The sequence below is a fragment of the Triturus cristatus genome, chromosome 10 (genome assembly GCF_964204655.1).
Source record: "Triturus cristatus chromosome 10, aTriCri1.1, whole genome shotgun sequence".
NCBI lineage: Eukaryota > Metazoa > Chordata > Amphibia > Caudata > Salamandridae > Triturus > Triturus cristatus.
The window spans coordinates 1,040,242,201-1,040,262,989 of record NC_140593.1 but is presented as its reverse complement, the minus strand read 5'-3'; the positions used below and the strand labels follow the sequence as shown (position 1 = coordinate 1,040,262,989).

The window sequence follows — 20,789 nt, the reverse complement described above, 5'->3', positions numbered from 1 at the left end:
AAGGAGCAAAGTGCAGAAAGGAGATAAAGATAAAACTATCTCCAGTAGGGCTAGACTGTATTAATTCGGATACCCTTCAGGATAGGGACAAAACCAAGAAAGGACAGAGGGATTGTAACAAATATACACCTTTTGTGAGGTCAGCATGTTTCTGCCAATCGTCGACCCCCGACGGGGTTCTAAGGCATTCGTCAGGGCCCAGATGTTAAGTCACTCTGCTAAATGAAAAATAGAAAAATTACCAGCCTCGCAAAGGAAAGCCTGGTAGGAACCGGAATGGTCCAACAGCACTGAGGTTCCACCGACGTTCAAGAACAGAGTGGTAAAATCCACCCTCAAGTCAAGGAGTTTTCCGCGCTGACACTGCAGCTCTGCGGTTAAGGTGGTCTTACAGGCTTGAGAGTGGATTTTACCTCTCTTTTCTTGAACTTCGGGAAATTCTGAGTGTTGTTGGGCAATCCCCGTTCCTACCAGGCTCACCTTTGCGAGGCTGGTAATTTTCTTATTTTTCGTTTAACAGAGTGACTTAATATCTGGGTCCTGATGAATGCCTTAGAGCCCAGATTTGGTTCGACGATGCCAAAATCATGCTGATCACACAAAGGAGGTATATTTGTTGAGAATCCCTCTTTCCTCTCTTCGATTTATCCCTATCCCGGGGGCATTCGAATACATTCGGTCCAGCCCTACTGGAGATAGTTTCATCTTTGTCTTTAGCTCCTTTCAGCACTGCCTCTCATTCCTTACCAACATCTGCTCATCTGATCTAAAACACCTCTTATCCTCCCCATCGGGGAGTTGTACTCCACACCGGGTACCTTGCGGTCCTGGTGTGAAGAGGGGACCCAATGATCAAGCATATCAACCTTGGGTGAGTGAGGGTTCTTGTCCTTAAAAAAGTGCTCTTCCCTGGAGACACTGTCTTTCCCTGCTGTCATCTCTTTTTCTCTAGATACAAGATATACTCTTTTGTGAGTTTCACTTTACACAAACACCACCTTTGTAAGAAACATACATATGTTTTTTTTCTTCCTGCACTACTTTGCGTTCCCAAATACTCTTTACATGCTATTGTGTGCTGTGAAAAGAACCCAGTGTTGTGGTTGATGGCATTGGTGCTCTGAAACCGGCCTGTTGCAGGATTTTTTATGAGGTGGAGGAAGTGGAGTGCACATTGCAACCCCCACCGACTCTTCGCCCAGAACAAGACAGACGGTGTGGGGAGGGTAGCAGGCCTCTGCTGCACTCACATTCACCCACGTTGCGCAAGCCAAGAGCTACAGGTTCTGTATCACCGCTTCCACTACTTTGGAGTTGCTCACCCTCCTGACCACCATGCTTACAGTGCGATACGCACAACATTAAATTCAGCCATGCCAGTGGTCATACACCCACTCAACCTCATGTCATTGTTAATCCCTAAATAACCTGAGCTGTCACTCCTTTGCCTGAGGCACATACCATTTCTTTTAATTATAATTTTAAAACTTAAGTCTTATTTTCACTCACCATCACAATGAAATGACATGCAATAAATCACCTGTTAATATCAGCCATCTTTACCATCCTTATTGCTAATACAAATGAATACTAACGTCAACTCTTGAAACATCTAACTTGTACATAAGAAAACGACTGCTCTTTGCAAATACAAAAATAGTACTCCAACTAACTCTGAAATCTTCTAGTACAGAATAATTACTACTGCTTTTCTCCTCTAAAGAACATTAATCAAACCCTACCCACTCTAAAAACAATGTGTACAGAGGAAATACTACTGATTTCGCCATCGAAGAAACAATATCTTGAAAAAAAAGTGTTGCTGAAAGAAATACTTCTTCGTGATTCCCTTGAGGGGAATTGGGCAATTTAAAAATAAATATGGAGGAAATTCATTGCAGAGACCACAGATGGTATAAGGAATAAATAGTACGGCCATTGCGCTCACCTTGAGATTGAAAATGGAATGTCTTCAGGATAATAATCTGAAGTAATGTCAAGATCATAGTAAAGAAAGAGTTGCCCACTCTACATCCTGGCACCTGTTAACTTTGTCCATTAAGATGACACATTCAGATGTTCTAACTTCCTGATAATTGACTCTTATATCTGTACTCTGATCTCTTAGTCATCAAGTTCTGAGCAAGTTACATGGGAAAATATTCCAAGCTTTTCGCAATTGACCACCACAAGAATGTCCTTTTCAAACATCTGGGTATAGCTAGCCATAACTCACACAAGCTCTCCACCCCTCCCAACTTATCAAAGACAAACAATTTTAAACACAAGGCACATATATCCCGCAGTTAGGGTTTCCCAGTAAGACATGATAGACAAGTAGAGAAGTGAGAGGCTGGCCGGCTGTTTTAAAAAATAGATAAATTGATTTTGTGTCCCAAATGGGTGGATGACTAAGATACAAACCAACCTTTTCTGAGGGGATAACAACAGACCAGATCCAAGCATTCCCAACCAGGGCAGGAAAAGTGGAAAGCCAGAGATGTGATAGTGAGTCAAGATTTAAAGATAACTCTTTCTCCGCCCCGTCCCAACTACCATATCCTATTGGAATAAAGAACAGTTATGGAGGCTCAAGTCTGAAAACTGAGCCAGGTTTTAGAGACAAGAAACAAATCAGGTAGAAGTTATGAGGTGGTGAATCTCCCAATGTTTGCTTATAATGTGAACCAACAGTCACGTGTGGCTCTTTCTTCTAGGGTTGCCTCATTGAACACTGATATTCTGCCTCTGCTGGCTGTAACCTTCATCACTGAGAACAGCATTGTGGCAGCTGTAAGTACTTACATTTTACCTTCATGAGATTGGCAGTCTACACTTGCAATGGGCTCTGTGAAACTCTGTATTTCTTACCCCTGGGACTTTCCTTCTTTTTTGGCACATCTTTACTTATCTGTACAGAAAACTCTTGTTTTGGGTTGATACTCATAATTAAAACTCTAGTGGTGAAATGCAACTGAATGGCTACTTTTACATCCTATAAATATGACTAATGGTTCCCAGTCTGGCCGATGTGGTACTTAGCAAACTATTTCAAGAATTGCCTATCCTGTGCTCCACCGCTAGGCATAACTTCCACCATCTCGTAGGCCTTGCTCCCTTGTACATAGGATGCATTCAGAGTAAGGAAATAGGAAAACAGCAAAAGAACCTTAATATATATTTCCACGAGGATCCATAGCTTGTAAAGTACAAAAAAAGGTCTGTACCATATCCCATGTCAACTTGCAAAATAGGCAGTGAGTCCTGATTTATTTCACACGGTCTGAGAAATATATTGTCATGTATGCAGGAACCTGTATAAATTGGACAGGAATCTGCTTTGATTACATTCTAACATGTTACTAGGTATTACAGGTAAGTCTATATTACTTGCTTCTCCAAAGGAAACACAGCACAATTATCTACTTTTAAGAATCATTTGTTATCCAATTAAATTTCTATCCAAGTTGGAGACAATTCTTGATAAACCAAATCCTGGAGGACAGGCACTCATCATCCTACTTAACATGTTACTCATATGATCTCTAAACGCTGCTCAATAGCTTCAAAATCATATTTTCTGTAAGTACGCCCAGTTGTCTAATTACAATTTGAATTATAATTTCCCCACAAACTATTTTTATGAATGTACTTTTGCTTACATTTAAGAACATAAGAGGAACCTCTCTATTCCTTCCCCAAAGCTCATCCACTAACTTTTCTCAGGTAATGTGGAAATTGATAGTGGCAGTCAACATATACTGTAGGGTAGACCACTATTTGGAAATGTGAAATACACTTCAAATGACTACCTACAGATGGACCAACAGATTGGAGTTGATAAGAACCTGGTAAAATAGTTCAGGTGAAAGTATACGTTTTTCAGCACATGATGGATTGGTATGAGGTATGATCTTCAAACATTGTGGTTCAATCTAAGAAAGTGTGTGCAAAGGCCAAATTTCACGAATTAAGTAGTTTATCTTTGTAAAATCGTTGAACTACATCATGTAAGTGCTTGCAGAGAAGGTTTACCTGAAAATACGTAGAAGAAACAAAGTAAAAGAGAAAATAATCGTAACTGTGTATCCCTTAAATAAGTTTCTAGCTAATATTTATGTGAAATTCCCACGAAGAAGCTATTGAGATCTCTGTATAGTTAAATTTAAAAAAAAATGAAATATACCTGTTTTAGTTGGGTTTTATGTGGTTTATGCAGACCTATAGGATGCTAACTCCATAATTCCATTAGTGAGTTCATAAGTGTCAACTAGAAATATATATCACAGAAGGTGTGGGTTTGGAGACCAGTGTATGAGATGGGAAGATTACGGGTCATTTACAGATTTCCATTACAGAAACAGAACAAGTGGCACCGGCCTATCAAGGTAATGTAGGTTTAACAAGAACATATATAAGCTTGGAGCCCACCTGTTGCTTACCATTGGTTGACTTTCCTGTCACTATCATTTGCCCACTTCTTATTCATGTCCCAGCTTGTAAATCTTGTGTTTGTCCTACCCATGGAGCATAGCCTCTTTACCATCTCTTTCTTTTTATTTGCTGGTTTCTAAGTTTCTACAGCTTGCTTTTCAAGCATGTTTTTTCCAGCTTCCTTACTCATAAACTTCTCTACCACTGCATTCCATGCTGCTCTCTGGCACCCATGTGCTTCGCCCCACCCCTCTCCAAGTTGTGCTCATCCTCCTGTTCCTTTCTTTCCCATGTGCCCTCACCCATTGCTTCTCCTCACTACCTCCACCCTTCATGTTGCTTTCCCCATCTGTACCCTCCTTCTCTCTCACACGATGCTTCTCCTCCCGACACCCCTCTGCGTTGTTTCTGTCCTCCGTGTTGCTGCCCCCTCCCCAACCTTGTTTGCTGCACCTCCACCTACACGCTCCCTCCAGATTGTTCCCCACTTACGGGCTTCAAAAAATGAAAAGAACCTATGGACTGCTTTTTTTTCACGGATCTAATTCAGTAACAAAAAAATCCCTCTAATCATTTTGTAGGTACGAGCAATGGTGGTGTGCATGCCTACAACATGACGTGACTGTCACATCATAGTGCCTTTTTTTCACTTTGTTTTCTTTAGGCAAGACCAATTGGCTTTGCAAATGCTTTTTATTTTTTCTAAACTGAAATTCAAGTGGCTAACAGTGTCTTCCGAGACTTTTGTTGTGCTGTGGAAACACTTATAAAGAAGTAAATGTTGAGTGCTACTATAGCCTTATAGCCCGCCGTAGCGGGCTTACCGGCTATTAAAGGCCCGCTGCATCGTTAAAAGCCAGAGCCAAAGGCGAGGGACTTTAACAAAGCAGCAGGACTTTAATAGCCGGTATAGCCCTGCTACGAAGGGCTATAAGGCTATTAGAACATTCTGCCACTAGAGGGCAGAATGTTCTAACAAATAAAACCGAGCCTTCAGGGAGCGTGAGGGGATTCAAATCCCCTCAGGCTCCCTGAAGCCTAAAGAAACATTGGAATGTTGGAGCTCCGGGCTTATACCAGCCATTATAAGCCCGGAGCACTCCATTGTTTTCAATGGAGCTTCCAACATTCCAATGTTGTAACAGTTCTTATACATGCTGCACTAGGTATTGCTTTCTCTTGCAGACTGTTTTCCTTTGTGCAGGTGTAGATCTGTCTTTTTCTCCTGGTTTCCGCTCCGTCCACCTCCTAACCTGGTAGCAGGAGTTTGGATTCGCATTTGTCCATAGAAGAACATGACTGACATCTTTCTTTGCATGTTCTTTCCTATGTGCCGTCAAACCTGCCTATTTAACCACTTCTCCAGGGACGCTGAGGTAAAGGGCAGAAAGGTTACAGGCAACTTCCTTTAGTATCTCTGTTGCGCATCTGCAATTTGTAGGTGGATCCCAGAACATTGACCACACTCATTGGTGGTCCTCCTTCAAAGACCCCCGAGAGCATATATTACAGTCCTCTCTACTGGGTGTACCTCTATAGCATAGGCATAGAATGCTGGTCTACATTGTTGCTTTTCCTCGACTCATGTGTAGACCACCAGAGCATATACAAAGACTGGTTGTGTAACGCCTCTTGCTATTGACCTCTCTTTTGCCATTCCTGTATGGAGTCAGAGCTTGTTCAGTCACATTTGCATAATGTCCATTGTTTTGGGGTGGACCATCAGGGAGCACACAGTGGCATAATGTCCATTCCATTGGGTTGCTTCTCAGCCTATCTTTGGTAGACACAAGAGCAATTGCCACAGCTGCCATATAAGGCCCATTCAAATGGGTTGCTGCTCTATCACTTCTGCCTGGACTCCATAGATTATATTATATAGTCAGTAGAAGCATGCATCCCTAAAAGTAGAACCTGTCAACTTGTGACTCGTCGCATGCCTCATTTTCCAGATGGTTAAACCAGATGATACATGGCACTCTAAAGATGGCAGGTATCGTTTTGCTTGAATGAACGTGCCTGTTGTCACACATGCTTGCAAGCTGTTGCAGGGGGATGGGATTTGCCCATTGCAGATCATTGGTGCAAACTTAAGTACAAGCTGTACTCGAACAGCTGGACCTTCAGTCCCGAACTGGGGCTTGACATCAACAAATACAGCAATGACAGTGAAGCACATTAGTCTCTACAGTGATGACATAATGGTAGATCTACAAACCACAAAAGTGTATTAGAAGATTAGCAATGTTAAAAACTTAAATCATTTAAAGTAATTAAATATATCCATTGTATAATTCAGATTGATTCAAATGTAGCAAATACTAAACAGAATACTGAGAGTTTCCATGGACCAAAATGGAGCAAATTCAGTTTCCCGTAAAGGGATGATTCCCTAATATGCTAAGAAGAAATCAGGAAGTATGGGAGGAGTCAGGAAGGAGGTGTCAGTAAATAAATCCTCTAAGGACAGAATCAAATAATGAAGGAAGTGAGAATGGATTTGCTCAGGAGTCTAACTCTTTGAGCAGGAGCAACGAAGAGCGCCTAATCTCAAGAGAGTGGAAGGGGCATCTGAAGCTAACTAGCTCAACATTGCACAATTAAAATTCATTTTTGGGCAGTAAGCAACACTCCCTGCTGTTCCCATAGATGGAAAACCAACCAGGACCGAACATTACCCAGTATCTTGGTATTGGCCCTCTTCCTAGCCATTACACCATGGAGAATTCTACTGCATGACCTTCAAGATATAGAATGATACATGGGGGTCAGCGCATTCCCGGCACAGGTGCAGCAATTCATTACACCTAAACAAATGACACCCTATCTTGATTGGAGATCAGGGGACCAAGAGGAAAAAGTGGGCTGTCTACATTTGCATCCTCCAGTACATAGTACAAACCACAGGGAAGCAAATGAGACATATGGCCCCAAACGGGGTCGGCAGCTTTCTTCAGGACCAGGGATCCCTATTCCCTAGATTCTTAGATTGCACATGTTAGAATTAGAGCAGGCACACATACACACCATACCCATTGATATGTCTTTTCTCCTGCTAAATGGAACTACGCTTGGCTGAAACTTGTCGACCTAATAGATGCAGGAGTGATGATGACTCCTAGGCATACCTCGATATTTCAGTCATCCAGTCACCCTTTCAGTTAAATAAAGGTATCATAGTAGTGAGGGTTGCTATGATTTTTAATCTTCATCTTTTTGTGTGGATCCCACCACAATCTTCATCCATATAGGCTCCCAATTATTTCATTGGTGAAGCCGACCCGACACTAGAGAATGCTGTGGGACAATGGCTGATGATGAAGCATGACATCCAGGGTGGTGTGTGAGGCCACACCTTTCATAAAAGTGTAATTGATTTTAAGTGTTTTGATTAGGGTCCTACATTGACCAATGAAGGATATTACCAAGGTCTATAGGGTCTTCCAGAATTGGAGAATCTCCCAGTTTTAACCTATTTATGTCTCATTTGCTTTTCTGTGCTTTGCAGTAATTCATTATTCAGCTCTCCTTGAACTCATACAGATAAACATTCACACAGAAACCTTAAACACGAGAACACATTTAATTGAAAACTGGCAGTTACAGCTTGGCTCCTGAAACAAGAGAAAAAGAAAAGTGCACAGCACGCAAAGGAATACTTTACGTTAGCATAAATTATTTAAACTGAGGCCTTCATCAACTATGCTCAACATAAGCCATGAAAATCATACTTTATATATATAAATGCATGTGCTGCAGATTAATGCACCGTTGTACATAAAATAGTGACAGAGTGTCACCACTGCAATAGTTTGAGCAGTCTCTGCCATACACATTGTACTTGAAAAAACGTTCATATAGGCCAGACTGCACTGACTCTATTATCCATACACCAGCATCTAATGCTGATCATTTCCCTCACTTATATTTGCTTAAAATTCAAGTCTCAAGGAGCAACAAAAACAAGAAGAGTACAACCATGGTCCTCGTGCACAACATCAAAACTACACCCATGTAGGAAACATGACAGACACATGCACGCTCTTCTACCCAAAGCACTCCCGGGATTAGCATGCTACCTGTCCACAAATGAGCCTTGGCTCCTTGTCTCAGGTATAAGATACAGACACTCTATTAATGCAACTACAATGCTGTACATAACACACGCAGAATAGCTATTTGCAAATTTACTAAGTGAGCTACCTGAAGTGTGGTGTACTGCAATAGTCATGCAACATTTTAGAGTACAGTGGCTGCTTAAACACAAAGAAAATGGTCGAATAGATGGATCAGGTAACCATTATCTGCCATTAATAATAGGATATCCCTTTTGTTTTTTAATCTATTTTGAATTTGAGCACATGTCCCTTGCTCTCTGCACCACTGGATTCAAGCTAGCCTGGTCGATGAGGGGTGAAAACCTGAATCCGGTCCCAGGATGCTTGTTTCCGGTCCAGGGAGGACCTTGCCTGGCGGTTTGGGCTGGACTGTTCCCATGGGGAGCAGGGTCAAGACTGATTTGCATATGACTGGGTCTAAACTGGGGTGACATGGCGAGCAAAATAACGATGGATTAAACTCAGATCTGTTACTGGGGGTGAGCGTTTGAAAAGTTTCAACACCCTGTCCATCATTTTATTTTGTGATGTTGACATATCCTACTAGCCCAGCTAGGTAGACAAAGATTCCTTCTTCCGTAAATACCTGTCCCAGAACAGTTCTGTTTCCATATGTTAGAACAGCAAGATAATGAACTTTGAGGATTTTCAATTGTGTATTGCAGGGTCACGATTGCTACCCTATCCTGTATACCTACGATGAGAGCAAGGGATCCCTGTCCTTGGGGGGCAGGCTTGATGTGCCCAAGCAGAACGCACAGCGCGGCCTTACTGCTCGCGAGCGCTTCCAGAACATGGATAAAAAAGCTAGCTCCGACACAGAAAATGCTAACCTGGACTCCTTACACAAAAATAGCATCAGGTAAGAACCGTGTCTTGCATGAGGAGGGATGCATGTGTAGCCTGCTAGTCAGTGCTGGCTGAAGGACTTTGTGATGCTGTGGCTGTTTTAATATAGTGGGGCTGAGATCAAACAGATGGAATTTGTCCATGCTGTGGTCTAACCTGTTCTTTTTCATGTTGAAACTTGCATGTACTGTAGCATAATTTGCCTCAGATAATTTAGATCCTCATGGCCTTTATCATTTGGAAAGTATTACTTTAATTCTTCCACTGGATTTTCACTTTTTACATTCTTCACCTTAAATTATATTTTGCTTCCTATTTTCAAGTTATTTAGGCTGACTGAGGAATTGGACTTATTAGTAGATATATTGACATATTGAAATGGTGAATATACTTTTTATACTTGTCACAAAGTACATGGTCGATTTGAAAAAGTAACCTACATTTGAAATAAGAAAAAGAAGGGACAGAGGGAGTATTCGGTGTTCTGTAAATGGTGACCACTGCTGGCAGATATATAAGAGGGTTTAATCAGATTCTGTGGGGCTCTCATCATAACATCCGTGTGGCACGCATGGTTAAGGCAGATGCGTGGTTCAGGCAAGTGTTGCTACTCTTGCGGGGAAATAGCACGCGTGGCTCAGCCCGCGTTGTATAGGCCGTTTCCCCTGTGGCACGAATTGTCCCTTTATGGCTCGTATCTTTCATGGTAAAAGAACAAAAAAACTGACACGTGATTGAAAATTACATCTTTGTTGATGAAATGATGTCTAAAAATTCAATTACAGTGATTTCATATTTGGGTTACTTCAAACACATTATCTTAAACTTTGTGGTGACAAATCATCCTTGTGTTCCTTGAGGCATGGTCCAACCTTTTTCCTTTTATTCTGCAGTCAAATATCTGTTCTAGATGGTGGAAAGGCAAAGTGCTCCAGATTCTGCACCACTGGCATGGATGGAGGCATGTGCATCTGGGATGTAAAAGTAAGTATGTTTTTTGTCTGAAACACTCAAACTGCTGCTGCTGCCTAGTGAGTTAAAGTAGTGAATTAGTGAATAGGTGGACGCTTGTCTACTCTGGTACAATTCTTCGAAGTTCTTGCTCTAATATTAAAGCCTTATGCACATAATAGAGAAATGTACCATGAATAAAGGAAAGTAATGAAATTAAAAGTAGACCTACATTGGGTTATAAGTTTCCTCAATGTGCTACCTTAGACAGATATAGTCCAGGATGCTTTGAAAGAGTCCTTAACGCACCTGCTGCTGAAGTATCAGAAGATTTCTCAATATATAATTTCTTTGTGAGTAAATAGCCGCTGCCAGATTACACAGAGCAATAATAGGCCTCACACTTGTCATATGTTATGTTAACGTATTTGCAAAGAGCAATGGTTACTCCAGCGGAGTGTCCCCGCGCTAAAATTCCACACTACACCGGATAAACAGTCAGCTCCTGATGAACGAGAGATATTACAGTTGTCTGAAGAACCAAGGGCCATATTATCAAGGAACGGTCGATAACATTATTGCCGCTTTTTCACACCAGAACATGGGCTTCTATGGAAATTCACAAGGGCATATTATCAAGCCGATTATCGCCGCTTTAGCGGCAGTTTCCTGCCGCTAAAGTGGCGATAATGATATCGCCTTTCCTTGATAATATGGCCCCAAGTTTTTCCGGAAGATAGTTTCGGACCGTTCTTGCCTTAGCTCAGCATGAAGAGAGTTCCACAGTTTTGAGGCCCGATAGCTGAAAGAGCAACCTCCATTAGATATGCAAATCTGATCTTTCTATTGATATCTAGAAAGTCTTCTGGGATCATGTGGACTTTTAAAAGATCCCACATCAAATATGACTGACTGTCTATAATACCAATGATAATTATGATTACTACACATGTTCTGCATTGAATTTTGACTGAAGATGTCATTTGGGAAGTTCAAAATGCAACATGTTGGAGAGATAGGGAGGAAAATATTTAAGAGTCTCAGTAGGGCGTCCTTCATGCATTCCAGCCATTCTGCATCTTCAAATGGAATTGTCTTGAGTGACAGCTAACAAAGAAACAATTTAAAAGAGACCCTGTTATTTTGAAATATTGGACCACTCTGATCTTTCCTCCTTTGTCTTATATGGACAAGCCTACATTATCACCGCTGAATTATGTATCAACAGAGTGTAAAGTGATGCTGACCCAAGTTATCCTAATTCTAAACTTGATTGCAGCTCAGGGCTTTACATTATGAAAATATTATTGAATAATGACCTGGATAGGATTACCACAAGGCCATGTTATAGCCCAAGCCAAGAGCAGAAGATAGTTATGCAAGCTATGATTGGGACACTTTCTTACAACAGACGTGATTGGATGTATGAACGGCACTCACAATTAAACATTTTCTTGTAATTTATACATGAAGGGGACGTTAGTTAGTGTCATTTTATTATGCTGTTTCGTTGTTGCTCTTCGAAAAGAATGCTTTCTGAAATTAACAAAGCCTTCGGGTTTGAGTCACAACTATTTTTGGCGTGAGCTGTTGCATCTTCCTTCAGAATGAGGGGCATATGTACAAGGAAGTGACGGAGTGCGGGACTAGCCTTCTTTGTTTAACGCCACGCTCCGCCACTTCTGAAACGCAGGGCTGCACCGTATTTATAACAATACGGTGCAGCCCTGCGTTTCACCCTGTGCTGGCGCTAAATTGAGCTGCCTAACGCCAACGCAGGCACTCTTGCCCCATTGTACAAGGGTGCCTGCATTGCAGGGTAAGATTGTTTATGTGCAGGAAGGTGTCCCTGGTTCTAATTTTGCCGCTGCCCCATATTTACACCACCCTTGTAAATATGGGGCAGCGTCAAAATCAATGGGTGTTGCGGTGGGACGCTCACAGCAACACCCATTGCCCGCCCCTTTCATGCTAAGTATAGCATGACAGGGGGCCTTATTTACAAAGCGGCGTTAATCCATGTTAAGTGGCTTAATGCTGCCTTGTAAATAAGGCGAAGCCCGGATCGCCACCACAACGTAAAAAAAAGTGACTTATTGGCACTATCACTGCGTAGCTAAAACTGAGCACGCAGACGCACTATTTACAGACCGTGATCATGTCAGCTTGGCCAGGGCAAGAACTCTGCTACCTTCGCTCATTGGGCCATGCAGGGCGCATATCACTCAAAGCTGCACTCACTAACGAGTTTTGCATGTGCTAACAGAGTTGAAAGGGACAATATGATACCGTTCAACTAAGGAAGATACCAAACAGAGAAGGGAGAAGCCTGTACTAACGGGAAGGTAGCATTTGCAGTTTGTTCAGACCTGATTGGCGGATTACTTTCCTAGAACCCCCCCTGGAAGAATCCCAGTGACTATTCATGATACTTACACTATAAGTACCACTGACTGTTGTCCCCTTAGATACAGCCTAATCTGTCTGCCTAACAATTGTTGAGAGTATTGCAGAAGTACAGAGTACACACAACTGGCCTCTGATATATATGTACAGTATTGCGTTGAGTGTGAATAGTAAAGTTCTTGCTCTCATAAAAGACTAAGGGCCATATTCTGAAGGAGCTATCACTTAGTTAACGGCACTTAATCCCAGCCAAAATCACGATAAATCTATCACCCCATTCACAAGCTGGTGCTAACAGCCCATAGCACCAGTTTACCTGCGATAGCAGCCGCAAAAAATCATCGCCACAGATGACCCCAGCAACTATCGCTAATGAGATGCAGAGTAGGCGTTCCCGTGCAAAAAGCTGCGACAACACCACTCCACAACATTCTCAACGACCAGCGAGATTGGCGAAAAGACAACGAAACATGCGATAAGGCACGTTAGCAGCACAAAATTAACACCTGCTCTGACCTGGTGCAAAGTCGGACGGCAGCCTGCACTACAAAAGGGAGCCCAGCCCAGAGCCACACCTGAAGAACAACAGATGCCATGGAGCCACTGAACATGCGTGCCGGACACCCAAGAGGGCCACAACACCCACCACCAATACCCCCAGGACTCCCCCTCCCCAGCACCACCTCCCCCAGCCAAAGACATGCCACATCAACTACACGGAATCATGTACCAAATAAACCGCCTGATGTCGCACAATCACATCTGGTGACATGCATGTGTCATGACAAAAATGAGCATCACACATTCAAGTTCGAAGTAACAAATGAAATTGTATTAAAATAAAGACAGAACAGAAATGAAGACACAAGAAAGCTGCTCTCGGGAAAATCCGTGGGTCACAGCCTGCAAGACAAAAATCATGAGGAGAAGGTGTACCCTGCGCACATCAAGGGGCAGAGAGAGAGCGAAGGAGAGAGAGAGAGAGAGAGAGAGAGAGAGAGGGAAAGAGAGGGAGAGAGAGAGAGAGAAAGACGGACAGAGAGGGGGAGAGAGAGATAGACGGACAGAGAGGGGGGAGAGAGAGATAGACGGACAGAGAGGGGGGAGAGAGAGATAGACGGACAGAGAGGGGGAGAGAGAGAGAGAAGAAGAGAGGGACAGGGAGAGAGAGTGCCGACACAGCGCACCCAGGCCACACTGCTCACCTGCTCCCACCGGTGTGTCTCCAACCACGTGCCGGTATGTAGTGCAGTTCACCAGGTCCCACATCTGAGACAAACCCGTCATCTGAAACAAAGTCCAGATACATGAATGGCACAGTACATACAATTGCACAAGACATCATCGCCTGCCCGCCCCTGTGCACCCAGGCAGATGCAGCCCAGCCCCTCCCGCCGCCCAGCGGTGCATGCCCGCCCCTGCGCACCCAGGCCTCACTGCTCACCTTCTGCCACCGGCATGTAGAAAAGAGGGCCCACCACGTGCCACTGCAAGCCACAAGCCCGGGGTCCGCGGACATGGCACCCTCCACATCATGCAGCCCCGCTCCGCAGGCCACCAGGTCTCACTTTTGATGCTGGGTCTTGATTTTGCCATGGCAGAGGACATACCAGTGCACAGGGCATCATCGCAGGCTGCACACCCACACCTACCCTTGAGGTGCCACTAACTCTGTGACCCGTGAGGCCACGCCACGTGGCGGTAGGCCCCCACTGTCCGCTGGCTCAGGCCTACACTGCGGTCCAGCAGGGCACACAAAACCTGAGCAGTCCGGACCGCCGGGATGGGGCATCATCGCAGGCTGCACACCCGCTCAGCACTTAAGGTGCCCCTACCTCAGTGCACCCAAAGTCACCATCCCGTGGCAGTGCGCCTGTACCGGCCGCAGTGTATCCAGTGCCACCAAGTCTGTGCCCCGCAAGTCATGGACCTATATGATTGGGTATCGTAGTGCAGATGTCATCATGTCACCTCCGGGCCTGCGGAATGTGATGTTGTAGGCCCCTGGGCCCCCATGCCTACATGCACATCACACGGATACACCCCGAGAGAGGTTGGAAATGTCGTCGAGCACGTCTGCCCGGCCCTTTTTATTGGCAGGGTCACATGTCCTGTGATGAGTGTGCTGGATGGGTGTGGTGTGGGTGTAAACCAGCAGTGAGGGAGTGGCTGTGGCATGCTGACAACTAGACCTGTGAGCAGCAGATCCCTACAGGGAAGGCCTGCGACATGTAGCGTTGTCGTCCCCCCCCCTGTAAGCGTGCGCGGAGTGGGCTGGCCTGGCGTATGCCAGTCCAGCGTAAGGGTTTGAACAATGACCCCGGGGTTCTGGGCGTTGTCCCGTACGGGGCTGGACAAGGAAGCAACAAATGCGTGTGTCGCTGCGTCGGCGCCACCCTCACAACATTCGGCAATGTGTCACCCTGTGACCCAAGTCCAACGACATGAGCCACATGGACATAGGAGGAATTCACTGACCCTACATTCGTCCATACTACCACACTTGAAAGACCATAGACATGACACATCTGTGTGATTCGGAATGTTTAATGCACATTCAGTGAAGTGTTGCGTCTGGAGCAGTACAGGGCCATAAAAACCCCACTTTCAAATGTTAGCCCGTAGAGGGCCAGCCAGAGTCCTTCAGGGAATGACAAGTCCAAAGGGAGGGGAAGAGTTCAGTCCGCAGTCTGTTAGCTGTGTCACTGGCAATCAAACAGAATATGGCAGTCCATTACGAGGTACAAGGTGAGTGTCGCAGAGTGTATCGGGGGACAGTGGAAGGTGATGATGCAGAGGGCAGAACCAAGCTGAAACCTGCCATGAGGCGGAGATGAATGCTACCGCTTCCTTCTGACCACGAGGCCGGATTCATCCGCATCTTCGTCCTCTGCTGTCTCATGTGCCTCACGTGTGGGTGGTGCTGGCCTCTCTCCAGCACTGTGCGGCAGTGACACCTCAGGGGCCGGAGGTGGAATGTCTGCCGCATTGTGTGGCACTGACACTTCAGGGGGCGGAGATGTGGATGTAGTGGTAGCAGCAGCATGCATCGGCGCCAGGCCTTGTGGTAGCAATGCCATGAGGATGGTTTTGAGGTCATTGTGGAACCCAGCTACCTCTCGCTGGTGTGCAGCGCGCGCTACGAAATTCGTTTTTTTTATTTAATTGTTTACTTACCTGTAATTATCCATATTCCGGTTTTTAGAACTCCCCACCCTGCCCCTCCCCCGCCCCGCCTTACCGCCCCACGGAACTCCCTCCACGGGCCGCGGCTGAGCCGTGGCAGCCGCTCTTTCCGCATGGGCCCGCTCCATGGTCTCCATGAGCCTCAGCATAAGTCCCAACTCCTGGGCGAGCTCGCTGGAGCCACTCTGACTAGACAGTCGTTCTTGTCTCAGAGGCAGGACTCTGGCGATGTCAGCCATGGTTCGTTGGAGAGTATGGAGTGGACAGTGGGTGTCCGTTAGGGACTGTGAGTGGTCCCTGATGGGACTTAGACACCCACGTATGGCATCTAGTTTGCCTGCCATGCGGTCGAAGCCCACCCGCACCTGTTCAGCCAGCTGCTCCTGGCCTCTCAAAACACGGCGTTGGGAGGCCATGTGTTCTTCGTGGGGGTCCTGGGAGGCAGCCGTGATGGTGGGTGCTGCCTGCTGTGTGGTCTGTGCAGGGGGTGGGGTGTCCCCGTTGCAGCTGGGCTGCCCTGCTCCTGGAGGTGGGCTGCGTAGACTGTCAATGAACTCTTGGAGGGCATCGGAGTCGAAGCTGTGGGGGTCCTCTTCGTCATCAGAGAAGAGAGGTTGGGACTGCTCTCCAGGAGGTGTTGATTGTCCCTCTGCAATGTGAAGGGGAGATGCAGTTTGACAATGTGTTCACATGTGTGTTGTCGGATTGTACATGTTCACATACAGACTGCATGACTGTTTACATTGTGGCTGTTTTGGAGGGGCTGCCTATTTGCTGTGGGACAGTGGACATTTCAACAACATCACGGATGTGTGTTTGAACTAGTACATTGTCTATTCACATTTCCCTGCAATGCCACTTGTGATTGGCCAGTGTCTACACCCAGTAGGCACCAGTTGTGTCCTGTGTTCTGTTGTGGACGTGTTGCGGTTTGTGCCACTTTGTTGTCAGTGTTGATGTGCTCTGCATGTTGTGTGTGCGCTGCATTGGGGAGGTGGCCCCTGCTGCTCTGTTTTTCTGCCCCTTATCCCTTTCATGCAGTGTGCCTTTGACTTCTGCGCTTGTACAGTGCTGACATGTAGCATACTTGGGTACATTGTTCTCTTGGCGGGAGTTGGGGTCTGGGACATGGTTTGTCCACAGATGTGCTCAGCTCAATTGTGCATGTGTGCCATTGTGCCCATCTCCCCCCGTCCCCCCAGTCCCTGGTCGTTACTCACCCTGGTGCTGTTGTATCTGGTCCTGTTGAGCAGTGTCTGGTCCTCCGACTCCAGCCACCGTCTCCCCACTGATGACTGTGGACACCATTTCCTCCATGTCGTCCAGCTCCTCCTGTGGCGCAGGACTCTCACCTCCAGTCTGCATTGCTGCCTTCCGGTTGTTGGCGAGTTTCAGCTTGGTTTTGCGCTTGACTTCTTTCCAGCGCCTCTTGACCTCATCCATTTTCCTCTTCAGCACTCCGACTGCATTCACCTTGTCCACGATGGTCTGCCATAGTGCATTTTTTGTTGCCAATGACACAGTGGAGGTGACGAACAGTTGTTGATGGTGTTCGACCACCTCCGTTATCAGTATCCTGTTTTCCTGCGGACTGAAGAGCTTCTTCCTACTCTTCTTCTCCTTGCCGTTCCCTGACCCCGAGGTCCCAGGCAGGTCCTCCGGGGGCCTTGTGAGGTTCTGGTTCTCCTCCGTACTTGCTCCGGCAACATCCATTGTTCTTGGCTGTTGTTTGGCATTTGTTTGTCAGTTTTTTTTTGTACGTTTATGGTGATTGTTCCCGCCTGACGCGTGGGAATTGCAGGCCTGTAGCTGGTTTTCACAGATTTTTGTATCATGATTGGCCTCATCGCAGCATTTTTGCATTCGCGTTTCGCATTTTTGCAGCGTGGCGTTGATATTAACGTGGTCAGTTGACGCGCTATCTGGGGAATATCGCATGGTGCCGCCGTGTTGAGAATGCTTCGTTAACACGGCGTAATTTTCCCGCGATAGACTGCGATGTCGGAGGTTGCGTTAACTAAATTTTGCGATGGTTATCACACGTTCTTGAGAATATGCCCCTAAGCATATTGATTTAATATCCAGTTCTGGATAGTTTATTGAGTCCTGAGTCTTTACCCCACACTATGTCCATGAGTAAACCTTGAACAGCTCAACTACACTACACAGAGGGACAAGTGCTAAAAAGTTGTATTTGGTGCTCAGTTTTAGACTGACTGGTAAGGTTAAATCCCTTGAAATCAGTGGTAATAAGGATCCGATTATCACAAACTAAGCCCTGTAGGAACAGATCGCCCTGGGACTCCAGAAAACATTTCCACAAATGGGCTTTATGCACATAAACACAAAGGAGTTTTTGTAGTACTTTTGCATTGGTGTATTTTTAGCATCCTTGTCTGAGGAAATTATATGAATGACATTCTCATTAAAGGATTTGTAAATAATTTGAATTGAAATTATGACTTGAAAGCTCAAAGAGCAACGGGGGTCCTGCTCTAAAAGGCAACAGTGACTGCACTTGGAGAAGTACCAGTCAGAACCAGTGTGTCTCCTTCTGACTGAATGGGCTTGGATCATCACTATTGTTCACCTCCCTCTTGTAACAAGCAGTGATTGTGGTTTATGGTACCTCTGTTTGCTACAAAGAGACCCACCCGCTCTACATACAAACGTTATCTATCTGCATATACAATTAACTTGATTAATCTGTGATCTTCACATTGCAGAGCCTGGAATCCAGCCTGAAAGATCTGAAGATCAAGTAATTGAGTCCCTGCCTGCTGCCCGTTGCTTCTAAGCGCTTGCTCCAAAGGTTGATGATGCCAGTACTGCTTACCAATTGAGTTTATAACTGCAACAGGTGCCACAAAATGTTTTTAAAAAAACAATAATTGTAGTAGAATAATAAGAAAAGCTTTATGGGGGTTAAATTAGAATTTCCAGATGGCAGTAGCACTTTCTAGAGTATACGCTGTTGGCGTTCTAAGAGAATTTTCTACTTTTTGACTAAATATGCAGGTCATACGTTGCTTTAAAATATTCTGTAAAAAAATAAAGTGAGATATTTTCATTTTACACAATGACTGATGATTTTTTATAACTATTCTGGTGAACTTGTTTATATAAGACAACATCCTTGCTATAATCACAGTTGGGGAGAATCCAATGAATGGAGCCAAATGTTAGTCAATGCCGTTCGACTTCTGGAAGGCGAAAAGTGGAAATTTAGAGAGAGTCTTTCCTTGACAGTACATTTTTTCATCTATGTTATGATAGAACCATTAAGAAATCAATAACCTACTTTTGAAGAGTGATTACACTTTAGATGTACGAAATTGCATTTTAATTAAGAATCATATCTATTTGGGGAAAAAACTTACAAAATGTTGAAAAATGTATAACTTTTGCTTACCCTAGTGAATTGTAGGGAACCACTCCAATGATTGTACATGCCCTACCAACAGCACAGTGGTGCGCAATATTTCAAAACAAATAAAGATTATTGTTAGAGATCCTGGACCTCCCAGTTTCCATTGTCTGTGTAAGGTCTTGTGAACAAGATGCATGGATTGCCTACCAATGAGTAGGAAACATGACATCAACTCCAATAGACTTTTTTTAGAGCCTTTAGTACCGGTGATCACCTTTAGTATTGCCGTCACTATGAGGAAACATTACATTCTAACTATTGAGTATTTGGCTCTCCATTTCTTTGGTGATGACTGTCTCTAGTATTTGATGGAAAGCTGTGGAGGGGGTTGATTATCTTTGGAAGATATGTCTTGGCCTTCTGAAAGGAGGAAGCAGGAATTACAAAACTGGTAGGTTGTAGAAAGATATGCAAGTTCAATCTTCTCAGAGGCAAAGCCGGGCATTTAATGAACATTCATGAGAAAAATCAATCAGTTTGAATTTCCTAAATTATTCTTAAAATTCTTTTGATTAACTGCTATAGACAAATATGTGTTCTCCAGCTACTCGATACATGAGTTGGATTCTTTTTGGAGCAGAGGAATTATTTGCTACAAATATGCTGTCCTGAATTTTTACCTTTTTAGAACGTTGCTCAATGCACACATGTCCAGTACATACTCCTAAATATTTCTTGAACAGGAAAATCATCAATATGTACTGTACTTGTGGAGAGGGCGTCCACAGCTGAACTATCTAGGAGATCTAGTTATTTTGCATTGCGCAAACAATTATTATGGCAGCGTGTTCCCTATCAAGGTGACTTTTCGTACAGCTTGTAGAAGGCCACCCATTGACCTCAAGGAACCATAGATTATTAGTGTATATTGTTTTGTTGGTTGTTGGTGGTTAGTAGAAAGTTTGTTCAGTGGTATTTTCAAAATTGTTTGTGTGCATTAGCATGTTAGCCAAGTGATATTGATTTGGAAGATCTTTGTGGTTCTTTTTATGTGTGCCAAAGGACATTCCCATATTTGCTCTAATGAGGGTGTGATTGTACACTACTTGGCTTGAACTTGTGGTCTTTTAAACATGCCTCACAATCCAGGTTGATGTCTCATGATGCAATGTTGTTTGCGTGAAGGTGCATCAAGTATCTAGTCGTTTTAGCTGCATGTTCCTAAAGTGTATGTGGTGGGGTGGGTACTGATGGTGTGTGGTGTTGGCTACAGCATGCTGTCAGATGTCAAAGGATGCTGACATGTGATATATTAGATAGATTTTGAATGTACTTTAAGCACTGTTTGATGTACTGTTTGAGATGATATATGATGAGTCTTGGGCTAGGTGGTGTTTTGCACCTTAAATGCGGATGTTTGATTCCATCCCTTATGGGAGGGTTATTTTTTCCATGATTTGTCTTTTTGATATAAT

At 44.4% G+C, this 20,789-nt stretch overlaps 1 protein-coding gene across 1 annotated transcript in view; it reads left to right on the top strand.

Annotated features, from left to right (window-relative positions):
* The window catches only part of ARPC1B (actin related protein 2/3 complex subunit 1B), a 102,459-nt gene extending 83,440 nt beyond the window's left edge, over positions 1-19,019 (top strand). Inside the window, exons 7-10 of the mRNA XM_085629132.1 lie at positions 2,718-2,793; positions 9,218-9,414; positions 10,295-10,385; positions 18,671-19,019. Coding sequence (XP_085485258.1) covers positions 2,718-2,793; positions 9,218-9,414; positions 10,295-10,385; positions 18,671-18,709 — 403 coding nt within the window. The 3' untranslated portion in view covers positions 18,710-19,019. The remainder of the gene's footprint in view (positions 1-2,717; positions 2,794-9,217; positions 9,415-10,294; positions 10,386-18,670) is intronic.
* Positions 19,020-20,789: the final 1,770 nt, after the last annotated feature.